At 52.0% G+C, this 21,639-nt stretch overlaps 1 protein-coding gene across 1 annotated transcript in view; it reads right to left on the bottom strand.

Moving 5' to 3' along the window:
• The window catches only part of DNAH10 (dynein axonemal heavy chain 10), a 125,212-nt gene that overhangs the window by 23,664 nt on the left and 79,909 nt on the right, over positions 1 to 21,639 (bottom strand). The window contains exons 47-58 of the mRNA XM_048221355.2: positions 20,397 to 20,549; positions 19,099 to 19,359; positions 17,390 to 17,562; positions 16,270 to 16,363; positions 15,809 to 15,976; positions 15,047 to 15,235; positions 11,715 to 11,886; positions 8,004 to 8,207; positions 7,294 to 7,374; positions 4,655 to 4,852; positions 3,970 to 4,131; positions 2,090 to 2,264 (exon numbers count right to left, since the gene is read on the bottom strand). Coding sequence (XP_048077312.1) covers positions 2,090 to 2,264; positions 3,970 to 4,131; positions 4,655 to 4,852; positions 7,294 to 7,374; positions 8,004 to 8,207; positions 11,715 to 11,886; positions 15,047 to 15,235; positions 15,809 to 15,976; positions 16,270 to 16,363; positions 17,390 to 17,562; positions 19,099 to 19,359; positions 20,397 to 20,549 — 2,030 coding nt within the window. The remainder of the gene's footprint in view (positions 1 to 2,089; positions 2,265 to 3,969; positions 4,132 to 4,654; positions 4,853 to 7,293; positions 7,375 to 8,003; positions 8,208 to 11,714; positions 11,887 to 15,046; positions 15,236 to 15,808; positions 15,977 to 16,269; positions 16,364 to 17,389; positions 17,563 to 19,098; positions 19,360 to 20,396; positions 20,550 to 21,639) is intronic.

Below are 21,639 nucleotides of genomic sequence, written 5' to 3'. Positions count from 1 at the left end.
ATGGGCTATTCTTAAATACTGGGCAAGGTCGTCATATAGCAACATGCGAGAGCTCTCCAAAATGCATTGTTCACCGGAGAAGCCAAGACAGAGGAAAACGTGTGCAGTATATGACCATCTACACACCAAAAAAAGGAGGAAAAAAGAACACTCAGCTATCCCTTGTTCTACTACTAACCTTCAGAATCTCAAGTTGGGAACTGAAGAGATGTTGTGTGTATCTGGTTGCCTCGATCACGCATAAACACTCTCCGGATGGATATGGGACAACTAAAAGGCAATGGGTGCCTGTTGTATGGGAGGGAGGGGAACTCGGCTGATGGGGCAGGTGGGAGGGGCTTCGATCCTAGCCCCATGTTGGTACCATGCTCCTAGCTCATGCTCCTAGCTCATGTGCGGTCAACCCAGTCCTGACAGCTCTTCCTATAATGGTTCAGTCGATCCTCCCAAGAGCCCTGATCCCATGGGGACAATTGCTATCATCCACGTGTCACAAATGAAGAAACTGCAGCACAGAGAGGTTAGGTGACTTGCCAAAGTCACACAGCCCATAAGAAGCAGAGCCATGCATGAACATATTATCTAGTCCAATAATCTCATTTCTAAAATTATTCCTTTTCGATCATAGGCCATTTCCACTTTCTCGGGAATGAGCTGAGCCCCCATCTCACACCTGTTTCAGGCGTGATGCCAGCATCCCTCACTCCCTGCAGGGGACATGTAGCAAGCTCTCTGTTTAGTTCTGCAGAAGCCCCACCTCGCCCCTCCCCCTTGGGTTTATGGGGGACTCACAGGCCCTTCTCTCCAAATGAATCCCTTTCAACATTCCTCCCCAGCTCTCTGCTCTACAGTATTTCACGCTGCCCTGGGAATGGCACCACAATTTGTGTAACTGCTGACTGGCCCTTTCTCGCGGGAACGTGGATGCCGGTGGTCTGTGCTTCAGCGCCGCTTGCTACGCATTCCTGCTTTGTTCCAGCTCCTCGGTCTGAACGTCTGACACATACTATGGCAATTCTAAAACGTCCATCCTTATACCTTCGTTCAGCCGCGCTCTGCGAAACCGAAAGAACGACTTCTTGCTAAGAGCAGCGGCATCTGCAGGTGGCCCCCCAAGAACTGTGTGGGTGCCCTGCCCTGGAACGAGCTGGACATTTGGCTTGTATCCCCATGTTTCACTCATGAGCAAACAACAAGGGCACAGCCTTTGACAAAGAAGGCGGCTCAGACCTTAGGAAGAGCGAGAAGCACCGAGAACAAGCCTCGTTCTGCCGGGAGCCCAAGATGGAAAGTCAACCACTGACCTGGAAACAGGAGTCTGTCTCGCACGCAACCTGACTGTGGGGCCAGAAGGACCAAACCCCTTCTGACAAGGAGGATGGGATGGGGAGAGCTGAGGGGCTGAGGGTCGCAGGGGGAGCTGGGGGGGAGGTGGCGGGCAGACAGGGCCGCGCCTTCCTGGCTTCAGTCTTGGTGCTAAATTTACCAGTGAGATCCATTAGCGGCGCCCCAGGGTCAGACCACATGCTGTGGGGAGAAAGCTCCCCCCCCACCCGGCCCCACACCAGCCCCTTTTTCCTGGAAGTCCTCCGGTTGTGGGAGATGCGGTCATTTTAGAGATTGTCTGCCAAATGCCTGGGGGCCACAGCAAGGAGCCACTCTCCCCACCCCTCGCAAGCCCATCTGGCTGGAACGGGGCAGAGCATCCCCACTCCACTCGCTGCTCTCAGCAGGGCGCCGGCCCCTGCGTCAAGCGCGCCGTTCAGGGCAGATACTGGCGTGCGGTTCCCTGCGGCGAGCACCGGCTTCCTGAGCTCTGGAACTCAGCCCCCGTCTGTGAGACAGCCTGGGTCTAAAGTCAACAGGCCCTGCTACCTCGGGGCTGGGGGGCACCTGGGGCGAGCCACCCCACCGTCCTCATCTGCAAATGAGGATAATCACAGCAGCCACGGAAGCCGCCTCGGAAAGCGCTCAGCACGGCGGCCGGCACACGCCACAGCTCCGTGGGCGCCTACCTGCCGGCAGGACCGCCACTGCCTTCGGGAGAGCCGTGCGCGGCCACGCACACGCGGAGACCGCCGCCGGTTACCTGATCTCGGTCACATCCGATTTGTCCAGCTTCTGCAGCTCCAGCTTGGCGGCCTCTAGGATGGGCATGACCTCGGTGAGGGCCGTCTCGGCCTCAGCCTTCTCCACCGCAATGATCTTGTTTTGTTCTTCTATCTCCATGGCCTTTTCTTCTGCGAGCTTCTTCTTTTCCTCAGCTGTGGGTGAGGGGGACGGGTTAGTGAGACCACTGGGCGTGGAGGGGAGAGACCGCGACCACGGACACAAAGCGGCACGTGGCCCTCCAAGGTCGGCGCTGGGCTGCCAGTGCATCTAACGCGCCTTGGCCAATACGGTGGCCTTGGGTGTCGCCGCTGAAATAGAAGTGCTTACCGGGCGTGGGGTCTCCAACACCAGGAACGGGGCTCTGACTCTCACTGGCCCACCCATGTCCCACTACTCCATCCCATGGTACAGCCCCCAACCCTGCTTGGCCAGTGTGAGCTGAGGACACCAGGGCTGCCCTTCCCGTCTTTCTGGCTCACTGAGATCTCTCTCTGCTTCTCATCACCATCTCCTAGGTTCATTTGGGCTCCACGGAAAAGCCACCCCTCCTCAGGTGATCTGCCCTTCCTGTCACTCTCAACCTCACCGTTCTGTTTGCTTCATGACACTGAGGGAAATCTGGCATTTCAGCTAATTACCGGCTCACTGAGTGTCTGGTTCCTCTCACTAGTATGTAGGCGTCTCCCCAAGGGCTGTAGCCCCAGTGCTTAGCGCAGGGCTCAGCTCACAGGTGTACGGGGTTGAATGGTGTCCCCCACGATCCATGTCCACCTGCAACCTCAGAACGTGACCTTATTTGGAAAGAGGGTCTTTGGGCATCTAATGAGTTCACGTGAGGTCATACTGGGTTAGGGTGGGTCCTAAATCCAATGGCTTGTGTCCTTATAAGACAAGCACGTGAAGACAGACAGAGTGACAGAGAGGGAAGAAGGTAATGTGCCACCGAGATGAACCGAAAAGCTCAGGATTGCCGGCAAACACCAGAGGCTGGAAGAGGCAAGGAGGGCTCCTCCCCTAGAGCCTTTTGAGGGAGCACAGCCCCGCTGACACCCTGATTTCAACCCTGGCCTCCAGAACCATGAGAGAGGAAAGATCTCTTGTTCGAAGCCCCCAGCTGTGGTCATGTGTTTGGGCAGCTTTAGGGAACGAGCACTCTGTCCCTTGTCCGGGGACACCCAGGTGGGACTGGAGCCCAAGGACTTGAACATCACAGCCATTCTTGTTACCACTTTGGTGTGTCGCCATCCTATGTGCCCTGGGGCCCTGCTCCAGTTCATGTGGCCTCTGCTTCAGCAAACGGCCCCGGGGAACCCATACAGTGGGTGCTCGATACACATATAGTGGATGCCGCATTTTCCGACGCGCATTCTCTAGGGAGTCACGTCCACAGTCAACAAGCAAGCGTTGACCGAGCGTCTGTAGGCTGCAAAGCATGTACGGGCCCTGACGCTATGAGGGATCCCGGCCCTGGGAGAGATTCTCGCTGGAGCAGCAGGAAGACAAACACACGGGAAGAAGGAAGCGAGGTCACAACCAAGAAACCGTCAGAACTGAAAAGCAGAGCGGAGACCGTCAGAACTGTCAAGGTGGGTGCCGAGAAGAGGGATCTGTGGGGAAAGCATCACAGAGGAGATGCACCTGGAGTGGAGCCGGGCAGGGAGGAGGGCTGGAGGGACCGCAGGTGAGCTCAGCGTGGCCTGGAACCGGCAGGAAGGGTGTGCAAAGCCCCACTCACAGGAATGTTTGTCCCGCTCAGAAGATAAAGGGCGGGCTGACAAATGGCTTCTTGGGGATGTCCCCCAGTGGAGCTCTGTCCTGTCTGGGGAGCCCCGGCCCCCGAGCTGGCCCCACACTCACCTATGGCTGTGTTGGTGACGATCTCCTCCAGCAGGGCCTCGCAGGCGGCGGACTTCTCCGCCAGCACGACCTTCTGCACAGCCAGCTTCTGGTTCAGCTCGTCCAGCTGGATGGTGGCCTCCTTCAGCTTGTCCAGCCCCCCCTCCAGACGCTTGCACTGAGCTGAGGAAAGAGAGGAGCTGTATTCCTCACCAGGGTGGGTGCTGTCCCCCACACGCCCGGGCAAGCATTCCCGCGGCCTCACTGTGACTCGTCCCACTGGGGCTCAACAGAAAAAGTCATCTTCATAAGATGTCAGGCAACATTCAGTACTTCTACTGCCATGCTGGAACCACGTCGGCCAAAATAAATGTATTTCTGAAAACAGTGCTTCCCTTGGCCAACAGCCAGAGCCAGAGCGTTTTATCAAAAGCATTTTCCAACAGAGCACATTGCTGCCATCAGACTGTATCTCTAAGCAGTGAAAATGCAGAGCTCTGAAGAGCATGACCCCACACTGACAAATAAAAATATGAGCGTGCCAGGCCTCTACCCACCCAGAAGAATCACTCTGAGAAGTAAAATCCGGAATGTGCTATACTTTGTCTCAACCCTAAGTATGCCTGCTCTTGCTAGTAAATCACCCAGTTAAAGAAAAGGTCAGCACTTCGATCCCCACTCGCTCACCACCCCGTTCCCCCCTTACCTATGTTATACTGAGTTTTCTCATCCAGCAATTTTGAATACGTGTTAATAAAGTCAAGGTAGTTTTTGGGGGTTACATAGTTGCTACGCCTCAATATCTGTAGAAATAGTTTGCTGAATTCATCCACGGATTTATGGACCAAAACAACGTGCTCTACCACATCGTCTGTGTGTTCCACTGGGATCATCACATTAGTCCCTGAAGAGAAAGGAAAGGAAAAATACCTCTGAGACAACGGAAAAGAGCAGCTTCCCGAAGAGTTAACACGGAATTCCTGTACGACCCAGCAATTCCGCTCCAAGGCATGGACCCAAAAAGACCTGAAAACGTCAGGCAGACTTCTGCAGGCCGACACTCACAGCAGCGCTACTCGCGACAGCCCAAAGTGGAAGTGACCCAGTGTCCGTCAAGAGATGACCGGATAAACAGAATGTGGTCCACCCACACGACGGGAGAAAGGAAACTCCGCCCCGTGACACAACACGGATGAACCTCGAGGACATGCTGAGTGCAAGAAGCCAGGCACAGAAGGACCAACGTCACATGATTCGACTTCATACGAAGTCTCTAGAACAGGCAAATCCAGCGACGGAAAGTAGATGAGAGGTTACGGGGTGGGGGCTGGGGCAGGGGGAACAGGAAGCTCGTGCTTCGCGGGGACAGTTTTGGTTTTACAAGATGGAAGGAGGTCTGGACCTGGATGGTGGTCACAGCTGCACAGGAATGTGAATGTGCTTAACGCTGCTAACTCAACTCCTAAAAATGGTTAAAACGGCAAATTTTACGTTATAGATGTTTAAGCACAATAAAAAGTGATATAAAGATGTTTACTAGAGAAAGGAAAAGAGCAGCTATCTCTTGGTTGGTCGCTCTTCTGGACCACGGGACTGATCCGAGCTCTGGCAATTTCTCTTTCCCTGCCGGTAGGAAGGTCTGACTCCCAGGCTGGCTGTGCCACTGTCCGGGGCGGGGGCTCGGGGTTTCAGGAGGGAAATGCACCCAGTGTCCTTGCTGGGTCCCTTGCGCCCAGCACACAGTGGGCACAAAGTGGGCCTTCCTCTAAGTCTGTTGAAACAATCACCTCTTCCGGTGCTAAGACCACATCCCTTGGATTACCTGACAGGCGGCCAAACACTCTCGCTCAACACAGAACGTGCCTTCAGCTAACACGAAGGAAGAAAAGAGTGACCAAAAGTAACCATTCAGCCAGCTGCTGCGGGTCTGATCTTCAACTACACGAGGGGCCAGCACGGCACAGCCCACGGACCTATTTTACAGTGTCCGTGAAAAACTACCTCACACATACCCACACTTTGGGGCACAGTTAGCTCAATGCCAGGGACTCTGTTCCAAGAAAAAAGAATTCTAAGCGAATTCCGCGTGGTGCTGTTTAGGACACGGAGCCACTGAATGCTGACAGCAAACCGAAGCCTTGCCAGCGCACGGGGGTGGCTCGCGTGCGTCCGGAAGCTAAGGCCCATCTACACTGGGGCTGGCCGACCGCGCAGGACAAGTCCGGCCCCTGCCCGGGTTTGTAAACACAGTATCATGGGAACGCGGCCGTGCCCGTTCACGGACGTCCTCTCCGTGGCCGCCTTCCTGACGCGGTGGCAGGAGGAGCTGCAACAGAGCCTGCACGACCCACGAAGCCGAAAATATTTATCATCTGGTCCTTTACAGAAAAAGTTCGCTGTTCCCCAGTGAGATCGTCAGCACAGAGCCATTCTCCTGGCCCCTTTCCCCTGCGTGTTGACTGAAATTATGAGCGCTCCCTGCGTAAAGGGACAAATGATTCATTTGCTGGATACGTAGGTAGAAGGTGGCCACCCAGCGTCATTTGCCGTCAAGGCCCGGATAAAAAAGCTTTTCCCTAACGATAAATTGATTTGCTTTCTTATTTCGAAGATAATCGAGGACTTAAGTGTTTGAAGCTTCTGAGCAAATTCAACGCTGATTGATATCAGTCCACTAAAAGGTCCTTCGGACATCCGTTGTTTCAAGGATCAGCACACTTTTTCTGTAAAGAGCTAAACAGTAAATATTCAGCCTTTGTGGCCACATTCTGCAGCAGCCATAGACTCCACGTTCATCGACAAATGAGCCAGTGTCCCAATCACGCTGTGTTTCCTGAAACAAGCTGTGGGCCGCATTTGGCCCAAAGGCCGTGATGTGCCAACCCCTGCTTTGGATGACACCTGATCAATTTTATCCTAAATTGTCCTTCTAAGTCCCCTGAAATCCCTTTTTTTTTTTAAAGATTTATTTATTTAGAGAGAGAGAACTCGAGCACACAAGCTGGGGGATGGGGAAAGGGAGAGAGAGACTCTCAAGCAGACTCCCTGCCGAGCACGTGGAGCCCGATGCAGGCCTCGGATCCCAGGACCTCGAGATCAAGACCTGAGCCAAAATCAAGAGTTGGACGCTGAACTGACTGAGCCACTCAGGCGGCCCCAGCCCCCTGAAATCCCTTTAGATTAAAACACAGTATAAACCCAAAACACTGACAAACTTCAAAACCATTCATAGCCGTGGGGGTGAACAGTGCAGGGATCTACCGGACCAAAACTCAAAGTCAGCAAAGCTATAACAAGTTATTTTGTTACACCATTAACACGCCCCCCCCACTAGCCGTCACGTACCTAAAAACGACTTAGCGACCGCGTGCAGGGCTTGAGGAGGCCAGGGCATGAACCAGTCGATCCCGGTGTTGTTTACAAGACCTTGAGAAGGAGGAGAGACCAAAGAGACGATCAGTTTGCAACCTTGAGACGCTCGAGGACAGTGACACGGTCTCCAGCACCCAGCACGTTGGTGAAAGAGCTGGACGCGTCCAAGACGAATTCCCCCAAAGCAGAGTTTCTCAACCTCAGCGTGACTGACACTGGGATGGTCGTCCTCTGCGGTGGGGCTGTCCGTGCCGCGCGGAACGTTCGGCAGCACCCCAGCCTCTAACAACTGGATGCGGGTAGCACGCTCCCTGACCCACCCAATGTGAGCAAAAGTGTCTGCGGGCATTGACAGATGTCCCTGAGAGGGGGCCTGTAAAATCACCTCCCACTTCAGAACCTCTGCCCTAGAGGTCTAGGGACGGCACCTTCCGAGAGGCTGGCAGAATGTTCCAAACAGAAGAGAGCAGAGAGCGGGGCCTGTGAGCGTTTCCTCGTGTCGGAAGACAGCGTCCACCGTGGGCAGCCCAAGAGCCCGCCGGCCATCGCGAGGGGCACAGCGGGGCCCATCCTACACTGCAGGGTGCAAATTTCAGCCCAGGGACCACCCCATGTTTTGCTTTGCCGGGAATGCCCTGCTGAGGGGGGTGGGGAATGGCTGTGCAGGCTCAGCTCAGGGGCACCTGGGAAATTTCTGCACCAGGTCCTCAGGGTGTCCCCGACCGGCGACATGCCCAGGACGATGTGCAGGTTATTTGCGCTCTTGTTCACGAAGTACCGCCACACGGACTCCTTGGCGGGGCCCGTCCCTTGCTTCAGGGCTTCTTGTCCAATCTGACTGAGGATCGCCTCCTTTTCCTCTTCTGGGAAAAGCGCGGGTACGATCCCTGGAAAACAAAGACACGCTGGGTTTTTCAGCCTCGGAGTCATCATCTCTCCAGGCAACGAAGTGACAGAAGCACAGCGAGCTGGGAGGAGCAGGGGTTGCCAAGGCCGAGAGGAGGGCTCGCCCCGACTCTGAGCCCCGAGGCTCACGCGCCGTGTCAACCCCTTTGAGCCTCAATCTCACCGGCGAAACGGGAGAAATCAATGCCCCTGCTTACCTGGGAGTGTGATCGTGAGTGTCAAAGCAGAGGTGCTCAAGCAGGGACAACCGTGCCCCCTGAGAGACACCTGCCAATGTCTGGAGCACGTTTGGTTGCCCCAGCTTGGGTGTGTGTGTTGGGGGGAGGCCGGGGTGCTGCCAGCCAGCCTGGAACGCCCAGGAGAGCGGCTGATGTCGTTAGGAGCAGGGAGCAGAACTGCTGCCAGGTGTAAGGGCTTCAGAAAAGCCCGTGTGGGGTGCTACTAAGTGAGGCCCTCCAGAGCACTCTCAGCCTTCACAGAAAATACACCCCAGCCCTGCAGTGGGGTTTACAGTTACCGAAAACAGGGCTGACACGTCCCCCCTGCCCACGAGCCTGCAGCCCCTGTGTGCAAAGTCTGACGCCAACCCAAGGAAGCGTGTGCTAAATGCCCTGTCCGTAGTCCGGACTGTAGACGCCCCCAGCCCTCAGGAGCCTTGACAACACCCTGGAGGAGGCTTCTCAGGGGAGGGAGACCCTGCCCCCCAGGGGAGCTAAAGCCAGGAGGAAGCGGGGAACCTGCCGCTAGGCTGGAGAGTGCAGTCCTGTTGTTTGCGCGCACCGCCCCCAACCCCACTTCCTGGCCACAGGTCTCTCTTTTCCTTTGGACAATCACTTCTCCTCTATTCTACAACTGCCTGTGGTTTGGGTCTGCCCATCAGAACCCCTGCACCAGCGGCCCGCGTGAGGTTCGGGGGGGCGTGTGATCCGAGCCAACACACGCATCACGACATCTGGGAAAGAGAGTCTCGTTCACCCAGGCTGAGCAAGGAAGGTGCAAGCCTGGAGCTTCTAGTGCCCATTTTTTGGTTTGGTTCTGTTTTTTCATTTTTTAAATTACTTTGGGAAAATCCAAAAGTGCAAAGACAAGAGAAAAACGGTAGAGCCAAGACGGGGAGGAGGAGAGACGATGTGTAACTGATCTCTCTTGAGAGATCCAACCTTGCCCCTGGACTTTTTCAGTTTTGTGAATTAATACAGACTCGTCCATTTCTCTTTAATTTCACGTAAGCCAATCAGAGTTGAGTTTCCCATCATGTGCAACCACGAGGCCGCTAAAGAGAGGGGAGGACAGGGAGAGTGTGGCAGGCAGGAGGAACCGCGTGGGCAAACGCAGAGGCAGGACGGCACGTAGGAGGGGAGAGGAACTCAGGCTGCAGAAACAGAAGTCAGTCCACGGAGACCTAGAGCACTGAAGGCGTCGGAGAAAGGGAACTGGTGACATGCGCGGATGGCGGGGCTTTAGGAAGCAGAGAGATCAATATAGAGATGTGTGTGAAGAGTCAAGGTCAGACACGATGAGGGTCTGGCTCTGATGGACGATAAAGGGGACACGAGGGAAAGGACAGGTTTCAGAGACAAACGAGAAAGCATGATGTGGGAGAGGTCGGGAGTCGACGCACTCCATGGTTCAGGCCTAATGAGAATTCTGGAATAACGACGTAAATGGGAAGGTACAAAGAGAGCCCCCTGACAACAAGGAAGCGACCAGATTCTCGCTAGTTGGGATGTCATCTTACTGTATCTGCACCGTTTCGGATTAGTTAGTACCATGCCTTCTCATTAAATATCTGATACATTCCCATACGGAACCAAGTTGACACCACAGGCCTGGGGCTGCGCTCCTTACAGAGGCCTCCATACAGGGTTGGCCCCTGGCTGGCGTCTGGGAACTTGGACTTTGGGGGATTCCCACTGCCGTTCATCGATCCGAGTGGCCACCTACAAACAGTGTGGTTTAGGCTGATCACCTGCTTCCCCTCTGGAAACCTAGAATTTTGGTCAGTGCCAGGCAGCAGGTGCCTACGTGACCAGCCCCCAGTGAATACCCTGGGTGTGGAGTCTCTCCTGGGCTTCCCTGGGAGACGACACTTCGCGTGAGTTGTCACAATCAGATGAGGGAGAAGCTAAACGTGTTCTGTGTGAATGCCCTGTGTGCCTGGCCCCTTTGCCGATGGTGTTCGTGTCCTCCTGCTATATTAGATCATAGCTGCGTATTCTGCAAGAGACAGAGGAACTCGCTCTGGTTCTCCTCCTACCATCTCAGCCTCTGGCTCACTCCCCTGCTTCTCCCTGAACCTAAGCCTGGGCTCACCTGATTTCTCGCACTCTCCCCCCAGATGGTTCCATCCATTCCCCAGGCTTGGGGAACCACACGCCAGTGATGCTAAAATTGACATCTCCACCCTGGGCCCCTATTCTGAGAGCCAGACCCCTACAATCCAACCGCCCATCTGCTCCAGGTTGAATTGTATTCTCCCCCCAAAAGATGAAGTCGCCAGGACCTCAGAACGTGACCTAACTTGGAAACAGGGTCTTGTCAGAAGTCATCACGTTAAAATGAGGTCACTGAGGTAGGTCTTAAGCCAGTACAACTGGTGTCCTTATTATAAAGAGGGGAAATACAGATGCAGAGACAGACAGACACACACAGGGAGGAGGTGAAGGCAGGACCCGGGTGAGGCATCCACAAACTGAGGAGTGAGACCAGCAGAAGCTAGAGAAAGGCCGGGGACAGTCTCCCCCAGAGCCCCAGAAGGAACCACCCCAGCCAACACCACGGTGTGGGACCGCCAGACTGGGAGACAATAAATATTTGTGGTTTTAGATTTTTTTTTTAAAGTAATCTCTACCCCCCAATGTGGGGCTCGAACTCGCAACCCTGTGATCAAAAGTCGCATGTTCCACCGACCGAGCCCACCAGGCACCCCAAATGTTTGTGGTTTTCAACCACCCATCCCGTGGTACTTTTTACAGCAGCCCTAGCGCACGAATACACTCTCTGGTGTCCTGTTTGGATTTCTCGTAAGTGTAACACACTCCACACACCCCCGAGCGGCACAAGCCCCCATCTGGTCTTCCCCCCCAGCAATGGGACCACTCATCACTCGCTCCAGCCAGAAACTGGGAGCCTCCTGGGCCTGGTCTCCCTCACTTGCCCTCATCTGATCTGTGCAAGTCCTGTTGGCTCCACGTCCAAACTATCTCGTGAATCCACCCACTTCTCTCCACTCTTACTGTCCCACCCCCGCCCCGTCCAGACCCAGGTCACCTGTCACCTGCCACCCTCTCCTGTTCTTACCTCCCTCTTGCCTAGACCCCACGGGGCAGCCAGAAGGACCTGTGAAACCATAAGCCTGGACCACATCATTGCCCCGAGAGTAGCCTCCAGTCTGCTCTAAGTGACCCAGCAGGTGTGCACCCAGGGGCCCCTCCACCTGCTCTCGCGTCCAGCCAACGCGCCCCGCGCAGGAGCAGCCCCCATGGCACCTGACGTCAGCATGTTGTTGATGAGCTCCAGGAAGCCCTCCTCGGCCACGTGGGCGTCCGTGAACAGGAAGATCATCGTCTTGTTCTCGGTCCCGAGTTTGAGGTAAAGGTTCTTCAGGTCTTCCCGGAAACTGTTCTCAGAGTAGCCTCGGCTCAGAAGGATCTCAAACACCTGCCGACACAGAGCATGGCAGCGGTGAGATCACCAGTGGGCACGAGGGTCACGGGCCAACGGTGGGGGGAGGGGGGCAGGCTGTGCAGCCGTCTCGGGGGCACGAGTGACAGCAAAACCAGACAACCCGGGCCATTTTCACAAACGCTGCTGAGTGAGAAACACAGGACGAAGGAAACTCGGACATCCCTCTGTGTCAAACAAGCCGTGACAGACATAGGCTGTGCGTGCACACACCTGTAGGGGTGGCAGCGTGTGCAGGGGACACAGGTCTGTGCAAACAGGATCACGTGAGTATGGCAGAAAAAAGGACACCTGCGGTCGTTAAACGAACCACTGGAGTCACAGGGCCGGAGGCGAGAAGCAGAGGATGGGCCAAGCCACAAAGGAAAAACAGACACACACACAAGCACAGCCCTAACGTGTGCAATAGTCCCTGTTGGGAGTTCATCGAAAATGAGACTGTGGGAAGATGTGCGGGGAAACTAAGAAGCCATTTTAAATTCTTTAATGTAAGACTCTTACTATGCATGAACTAGACATAAATGTAAACGGGGGCACAAATCTCAGTCACCTCTTTTCCGCTCACTTCCCTTGGCCTGCGGGCATGAACGTGTGACTGCAAGCAGCTGACCGCCGGCTCCCAAGCGGCTCAGAGGACTTACAGTACCTCGAACATCCCCGCCCCCTGCCTCCCCTCGACCCCAATTCACACCCGTGCACGGGGGCACGCACACCCTCTGTTCCACTCACATGTCCTCGCACAGCACTCGGTGCACTTCCACACTCACATTCACGTGGTCACACAGACCTTCACATTCACACATTCTCTCTCTCTCTCTCTCTCTCTCACTCACTCACACACACACACACACACACCACTCAAGGCAACATGGACGACGTTCGGCCAAATATTTGATCTCCGGTTCCGTCTGATGTCTGCAGACCCCATCCGTCCTCCCTGAGGGCAGCTTCCCTGCTTCCCCGCCACAGTTCCTAACAGCACCACCTGGCACGAACTGCTCGCTGTGATCGCACCACCCAACCTCCCCCCTTCCCAGGAAGCCCCGATAGCCCGGCACGCCTTCATCCTCCTCCTCGGTCCCTCGGGCATCCTCTCTGCCGTTCCTCGAGGCCACGACACACAACCGCTACCTCAGAGGAAAGTATATCTGATTTACCCGCACCCACTAGCAGGAAAAGTCAACTTGTCTAGAAAAAGGTACAGTTATAAAACAACTACATTTTGGTCACTTATTTTCTTAAAGATGTATTTCTTTATTTGAGAGAGAGAGAGAGGAGAAAAAGAGCAAGCGGGAGGAGGGGAGAGGGAGAGAGAGAGAGCCCACAGGGGCCCAATCCCACGACCCTGAGATCATGACCTGAGCCGAAACCAAAAGTCAGATGCTCAACCGACTGAGCCACCAGGTGCCCCTTGATCACCTATTTTTATCAGATTTTAAAGGTAAATCAACCAAATTTGTTTCTTCACTTTTCTAGAAATACTTTGAAAGGGCAATATTTGTGAAATACTGCAAGCTAGATTCGTTGAACTAACCATGATTGCTCTTCTGTATAGAGTTCTCACAAATCAGTAAGCGCGTAGAAAGGCAACTCACAAAGGAGAAAAGTGTCCGATGAACATATAAAAAGATAGTCAGACTTCACGATGAACTGAAGAAAGAAGTGCTTAAACTACACTGTTTCACCTGAAATATTGGCAAATACCGGAATACCCAGCGTTGGCGAGAACAGGGGAAATGGACACCAACGGCGGCATAAATCAGGACCACCCTTTGTTGTGGCCGCTACACGTGGCTAATTAAGGCATTAAATGCGCAAACCAAGAAGGATGAGTGACACAATGCCACCGTCCTCACCACCCATATTTAACCTTTGCTTAAAAAGCAAAACAAAAAACCCACACTGTCATGCATGGGTCTTGGCAACGACTTTTCGGATGTTAACACTAAAGCAAAAGCAACGAAATAAAAAATAAACAAGTGAATTGTGGAGACGACTCCTCTTCAAAATTCGGCCTCCCTGGGTAGCACACATCTCCACTTGGAGAGGCCCCCGCGAGTGAATTGCCGGTGGGCACGGCAGGAGCTCACTGGAAGAGTCTAGAATGGTGTAGAGAAACAGGAACCCCACACAGTGCTGGTGGGGCTGGAGAAGGGTACGGCCGCTTTGGGAAACAATCTGGCAGCTTCTCAAATGATTCAACAGGGAACTGCCGTATGGCCCAGCAATCCCACTGCTACGTGTCTATCCAAGAGACACGAGAACACGTGTCGACACAGAGACTTGTACGTGAATGTTCGCGGCAGCACCATTCACAGCGGCCAAAAGGTGGAAACAACCCCCGTGGCCATTAATGGATGAACGGATAAACAGAACGTGGTCAATCTAGACAACAGAACAGGATTTGGCCATAAAGAGGAATGAAGTACTGATACGTGGAGGGAGCCTGAAAACATTACGTTAAGTGAGAGAAGCTGTCACAAAAGACCACGTAGTCTATGATTCTGTTCATAGGAGAGTCCAGGACAGGGAAGTCTACAGAGACAGGAAAGGTAGCTTAGTGTTTTCTTAGGGCTGGGCGAAGAGCAGAAAGCTAAGGGGCATAGCCTGTGTTTTGGGGGTAAAAAAATGTCCTCAGATAAAGAACGGTGATGGTTGTACGGATCTGTGAATCTGCCCAAAAACACTGAATTGCACATGGGTGAATAGTAGGAACAGCGAATTATATCCCAATAGAGCTGTTGTTTTGGGGTTTTTCTTTAAAGAGATTCCAAGAATGGCCCAGAACTGTGTGGCTGGTCTTGCAGATCTAGTGGCCAGTAAGTTGCTGCCCTGAAAGCGGGGCCCACGGAGGTTTGGGCGAATCCCCCTCCACAGGAGTATGTGCCACAAACCGCAAGATTTGCTCAGGTTCGACTTTCAAATTTGATTTGACATAGTCTCCACTCCAAAGATAACACAATAGTTGGATTCTTCGGACATTCAGTTAAAATAACAACAAGATAAAAACCACAATCCTACACTCTATGGAAACATCGTGTTATGATCTGTTCTAGATTTTCCCAATATTTGCATGAACTACCAATGGCTGAAACTGGTTTAACAAACTTGTTTCCGGGAGGGGAGGCTGCCTCACCTCGCAGCCGGCTGTGAAGGCGGCCAGCCTGGCAAGAGACTGCTTCCCGGAGCCTCCAACGCCGACCAGCAGAGCGTGGCCCCGGTCCATTCGGATGATGCGGTGCACACGGGTGAGGTGTTCCAGAGCGTCGTCAAAGAGGACCAAGTTCATCTTGGTGTTGCTTTCGTTATACTCCTCAAGAATTTCCTGAATTAAAAAAATTTTTTTTGAAAGGATCACTGGATTTTAAGAGACAGGCTATTGCCTTTTGTCCAGGAGGAATGAAGAATGGAGGGCTGATTTTCTTTTCAGTAATCTACAGTGGTTGAAATAATTAAATCATTTGGGTTTGCGGGACTAAATCCAGTGTTGACCGTTAAGGTTTGGATCTGTTGGTTCGTGATCGGCCAGCAGTGAGCCCAAGCTGATTACAGAGCTCAAGTCATGAGTTGAAACGAAAATGAATATCAAAGAGTCAGCTCAGTGGTTCCCAAACCTGGCTGTGCATTGGAACCCTAGGACTCTTCATGGGCTTGAAGAAAGGAAATTCAGAGGGGCAAGCCCAGGGGTCTGTGCATTTAACACACTCCTCAGGTCATTCCATGCACCACTGGACGTGGTGATCACCGGACTGGACGCAAGCCTACGTTCTGAACCCTGAGACAGAGGCACGGGTATTCTTCCCAGCTCCGCCTCCTGAGCACCCGTGCAGTGCTGGGCTCCCCCAAGAAGCGCTCCCAGGAAACGTGAGCCCATGGAGAGGGTCAGCCCCGTCCACACCTGAAACAAAGCCTTGGCTGCCTCATAATCCTGGATGTCTTCATAAATGCGTGTTTCCTCTTCCTGCAAGGCCATCCGGAAGTCTCCAAACAGGATGGGATCCCGCATCACCACCTCCACATCGTTGTTAAAATGTTCCGTAACCAAGTCTCTTATACGGTCTTGTACCTTTTGACAGAAGACCACTTAAGGACCCAAACTCAACAACACAGATGTACTAAAATTTGTCAGAAAAAGAACACTGTTAAGATTATCTGAATTCTTTTTTCCAGCTGCTACAAGGTACTTAATAATCTACCCTCCCTTATCCATCAATCTTTGTTGTTAGTGTATTTTTCTCCAATTGGTGAACTATATAAAAAAAATACATGGCGGGGGAGGAGGCTATTACGCTTATTTCACCCAGAGAAGAACTTTGTGGTTAGAGTTTTGAATTTGCTGGTGTATTTTGATGTACTGACCAGCTGCTTGTCTGTTTCATTGATTAATCGGTCGTGGAAGACCCTCAGACACTCATTTCTCCAGACTCTCACCATCTGGGTCACCGTCTGGAACCTACATGATGGAAGGGTCAAAATCAGTCACGAAGTCGTCTAGAGAGAGAGGCGCTAAATGCTATTTTCAGATGGATACGCAGGGTAAAGAAAAGGACAACACTTCTATAGTCCTTTTCCCCCCTGGTCTCACATTAATGAAACTGAATGGAAGCTAACAAACTAAGTGTAAAGACCATAAAATTCCCATCTATAATCTACCCTCCGGTAGGGAAGAAAAAGAATATTATCTGTAAATGACACAAGTGACATAAAACGAGTACCCGACACTGCTCCTACTTGCTGGAACGCATGAACTTAAAATTGGCATCAAGGCCCCTGGCAGCTTCTTTTTTAAAGAACTAGCTCCATCTGGCCCCAGTTCTAGAACTTTCTCTGGTTTCTGACACAGAGCCCTCACTCCCTGCTACATACCTGGAGCTGTCTTCTCCTGGACTGTCATTCCAAACCCTTCAAGGGTACCTGAGAATAGGTTCTGGCATGTGGAAAGCCCTCAACTCATTCACTTTTCAAAATTTTGTGGACTCAGTGTGAATCCACAAAATCAGATAATGCTTGCAAGTCCCCATAAAGTATACATTAACATAACTACACAAGTCTAGCTGTAACAAGAAAATTTCTATACCCAGACTTAAATCCTTTCTACCCTCTGGTGCTCACTTCTCCCAAAGACACACGTTATGTAACCAATCAGCAAGTGCAAACAATTCAGTTGCCTGAGCAAAAGGCAACTTGAGAACAAGGAACAAATGACCAGTAGAGTAGTCCCACCGAGGGGCTAAATCCCCCTGTCCACATGTCCACACATCTGCCCTTCTTGGTTCCACCGGTCTTCAAGTCAAGGGCTTACAAGTCATCAGGCCTTAACCACACATTTAACTCTTTTCTTCATTTAACGTTAAAAGACATTGGGTGATCAAGTGATACACTGATCTTGAGTTCATTGACAAGTCCTTGGTCTTAAAAGAAGAAGAAAAAGTACCATTGTACCAACAGGCCACATGTTAGTGAGACAAAACAAACTCACCGCTCTGGATTCGTGAGGACAAGACCGTTAAAAACTCTTGAGAGATCCCGAAGGTTAAAGATGTAATGGAACTTGGATGGGGTGGGAGGCAGGTCCTGCACAATGGTTTTATAAAGTGCCAACGTACAGAAAGTCAGCTTGTCGCTCACAGCCATGATGCTTTCATGAAACACCTAAAAAGTGAAAAGACCCCCGAAGGGTCTCTCAGTGGATGAATGGATAAGCCACTGTGGTCGATCCATACAGCGGCATAGTATTTGGCCGTATCGAGAGGCAAAGTATTAGCACACACGCTGCCACATGGATGAACCTTGAAAAGGTGAGGCTAAGGAAAGAAGCCAGTCACAGAAGGCCACAGAGTGCATGATTCCATTTATATGAAACGTCCAGAAGAGGGAAATCCACAGAGACAAAATGCAGATTAGCAATCGCCAGGGGCCAAAGGATGGGATAACGTGACTGCTTTGGGGCAACAAAAATATTCTGGAATCAGGCAGTGGTGATAGTTGTACAACACTGTGAATATACTCAACGTCAATAAACCGTGTGCTTCAAAAAAAAATGGTTAAAAAAACTACTCCTAAACCATGCGTATTTTACCATAATTTTTAAAAAGGAGATAAATCGGGGCGCCTGGCGGCTCAGTTGGTTGAGCATCTGACTCTTGATTTCGACTCAGGTCATGATCTCAGGGTCATGAAATTGAGCCCCACGCCAGGCTCTGTGCTGAGCATGGAGCCTGCTTAAGATTCTCTCTCTGCCCCCCTCCCCCCTCCTACCCCCTCTCATTCTTCTCTCGCACTCTTAAAAAAAAAAAAAAGTTCCTTTCTAAAAGAAAAAAGAGATAAGAAAAAAAATAATAAGGCCAAAGAAACTTATCATCTGATCTGCTTTGGCTCCCTAGATTTTCACATTAACCGACAAATCAACCTCACAGTTTTGAAAGTGAACTGCTTAAGGCAGGGCTTGAACATGCCAGGTGCCCACAGTTCCTACTGCTCACACCTCGCCCTTCCACGCCTTTACCTTTCCTGCCCCCGAAGATTTTGTGTGCACAGGCTTCACTAGAGGAGGGAAATGCCAGGACCGGAAGGTCATCATTTAAATGCCTGGGTTCCGTTTTGCGGGGGGAGGCGGCCAAGTTAAATCATCATCATGAGAGCAGCAACTAGTATCCCATGAGTACCTGCTACGTGCTAGACACTGTGACACACATTTCACATTTCACATTTTTCTCCTTTCCTTCTCCCGGAAACTCAGGGAGGTGGATACCATCATTACCCCTGTTCCAGATGAGAACCGGGTCTAGGAGAGCTCAAGGAACTTGCCAAGGGAGCAGAATGGGGTCTGACTCCAGGTCCTGGTCCCCTAGTTGAGTCACTGCAGCAGCTCAATGTGACACATGTAACTCAGGGCCACAACACAACTTCTGTGGACCCAAGACACTCTTGCCTTCTGGGCCTCTTCCTCCATAAAAATATATTACTTTATCTTTTATGACTGCACTGGCATAAAGATGAATATAATCCAGGCTAGACTATATTCATTTTTCTTCTTCTGGTTTTGAAAGAAATCAGAACATTTTCAGGGACTCCCAACCAGGATCATGGGCCCTGTGCCTGCTCTGCCTAACGTCTAAGTCAACCACGCCTACACTGCTCCCCAACGTGAGCCCCTCCAGTTTAGACTGCTAATTGAAAGCAAGTTACCGAGGTATGGCCTTTCAGGATAGAGGAGTAAATTAAATGCAGAGACTCCTCTGAAGGAAATGGTACGTTGAAGACGTTGAACAGCGAAATAAATCTCGGATCAACTTCATTGCGGCCTCCTCCAGCTTTTCCCATCGCAGCGATAAAGCCAAGGTCCCGAATGCTTTTACAGTTCAGCTCCTTCCCACGGTCATATAAGTAGCCTTTTTCCAACAGCAGTTTCAGCAAGGCGATCGGCTGCTGCGTGCCATATTCATCCACCTTGATTGTGTTTTTAAAGAAAAGAGATAACGGGAGTGTCAGAAAGCAGAACTCAGGGATGCCTTGGCTGACCATCTCAACTCATGCTTGTTTCTTCTCTTACTCTCTCTGAGCACTCTGGTTTTAGCTCCACAGGGCTTCACAAGGTTTGTGACTGCATACTCATTTGTCATTTTTTAAAATCTGTCTCCCTCACTGGACCATACGCTTCAGGAGGGCAGGGACTCCTTATGTTTTGTTCATCACTGCCCAGCACTGGACCCATAAGATGTGCCAATGAGTTACGTGTTAATTGGATGGATGCGGATAAAAGGGTGTGTGGGAGCGTGCATGGATGAACGGATGCGCAAATGGACGAGTGTGCGGACGGATGGACGGATGGATAAAAGGGTGTGTGGGAGCGTGCATGGAGGGATGCAGACATGGATGCGTGTACAGATGCACAAACAGATGTATATGTGAGTGTGTGGATAGACGGTGGATGGACGGATGGATCCTGGCTTTGCAAACAGACTATATGGAAGATAGATGTTCAGAGGAAAAAACGTGGTTCTGCAGGAATTACACAAATCTAAATTTCAGTACTAAGAAAACCTCACACCTCTCAGGCTCTGGCCCCAGAAACACACTCCTCATGCATGCTAAAGTTTCCCTTCCTTGGTAAATACAGAGGAATCCTCGGGAAGTGTCTGCCCTATGCTTCCCAAGTATATGGGACTGAGAACAATATTATCATCCAAGCTCAGTGGGAAATCTCTCACTCAAACACATGCTGTAAAGAGCTCGGAGGCTGCCTGCTGCCTGCTTTACTCCTTTAAGAAAGCAAGGAAAGCCATCAGTAGGGAAAAGTCCCTCCGGGTAAGAAGAGCATTCCAGGAACACTGTCTCCTAACCTGGCTCCCCATAGCCAGCACCCCGCAGGTGTTATGCGGAAGGAAGACTGTGTTCTGACACTCAGAGAGCCCTTACACGTACACAGCAACACAAACCACGCACAGGCCGTGGCCGCGGCTCCCTGCTCCGCAACCTAACGCTACCTTTGGCATATTCATGTCGTCCATGAACACCTGGAGGCGTTTTCCCATGGGTGGGCCGTATGTGTCTTTGGTTCGTTTTTCCACATTTGCTTCCAAATTTCTTTGGATATCCATCGATGTGGTGCGGGAGGAGAAGTTGACCATTAACACAATCTGGAACAGAGAGGGATCATTCCAGAAGGCGTTCGTTTCCTCACAGTACCAGCGGGAAATGCTGGACTGTGAGCTACCATCAGTTTTGCAAATTCACTGGTATCTGAATTTTTTTTTTTTAATAACCTCTCCCTTTGGCAGGTGATACGAGGCGATAGTAAGTTGCTGCATGTGGGCCTTGGGCACGATGGAGACTGGGTGGGGGCTTAATTCTGCCCAGTTCTGGCTAGGGGACCTTCAAAAAGAGGTTTAACCTTTTAGAGCCTCATTTTTTCTCATCTGTAAGACGATTTTAATTACATCTGCTTGGACTACTTCCTAGGGTGATTTTATCGCAGGAGATGAAATCCAGAGGGGTTTGCGATAGGACAAGGTAATATTCAAGCATAAGGCCCCTGGGTCCCTGTGTGGAGAGCACAGCCTCACGCACGGGACGTGCCCAGGGCCTCTCACTGTGCTACTTAGAGCAGTTAGTGAGAGTTCATTGGTCCATGGTTCTCACACTTCATTATGTCCCCGAGTCACCTGGAGGGCTTGGTGCCACGCAGCCCCCAGGGCCCCGTCCTCAGAGTTTCCAATTCAATAGGTCTAGGGCCATGTAAGCAAGTTTTCAGACAATACTCGTGGCCTAGGCGCCACCCTTTGAGAACCACTGCCGTAGAGCCCACTGCCCTCTAAGGGTCCCACGGGTGCGGGGACACAGGAGCTGAACGTGGCGAAGGCGAACGTGCATCTTGTTGTAACAAATGTGCTCAGATGTGCCTGTTGGGCCGGGACGCATGGGCCGCTGAGTCCCAGGGGAAGGGCATTGTGGTGGGGGTTTCTGAATGCCGCTGCTGTTTGCCTGACTCCACAAACATGCATGTCCCTCTGGCTGGAAACCTCCCTTCAGTGCCCTCCACGATGACATCCTGAAAGCTAAATAAACCGTGTTTTCATGCACCGGTGTGTGAGTGCGCTGGAGCGCTCACGGGCAGGCAGCCCGGTCCTGCCCACCTCGCTCATGCGACGCGGACTGCACAAAGCCCGCCTGACCACTCCCTGCCCCGGAGGGCCCCCTGGTTTCCCGGGAACAAGCCTAAGGAAGAGA

This window comes from Ursus arctos, unplaced genomic scaffold (genome assembly GCF_023065955.2).
Source record: "Ursus arctos isolate Adak ecotype North America unplaced genomic scaffold, UrsArc2.0 scaffold_34, whole genome shotgun sequence".
In the NCBI taxonomy this organism is placed as follows: Eukaryota; Metazoa; Chordata; class Mammalia; order Carnivora; family Ursidae; genus Ursus; species Ursus arctos.
The sequence above is the reverse complement of the archived record's forward strand: the minus strand, read 5'-3'. Positions and strand labels throughout refer to the sequence as shown.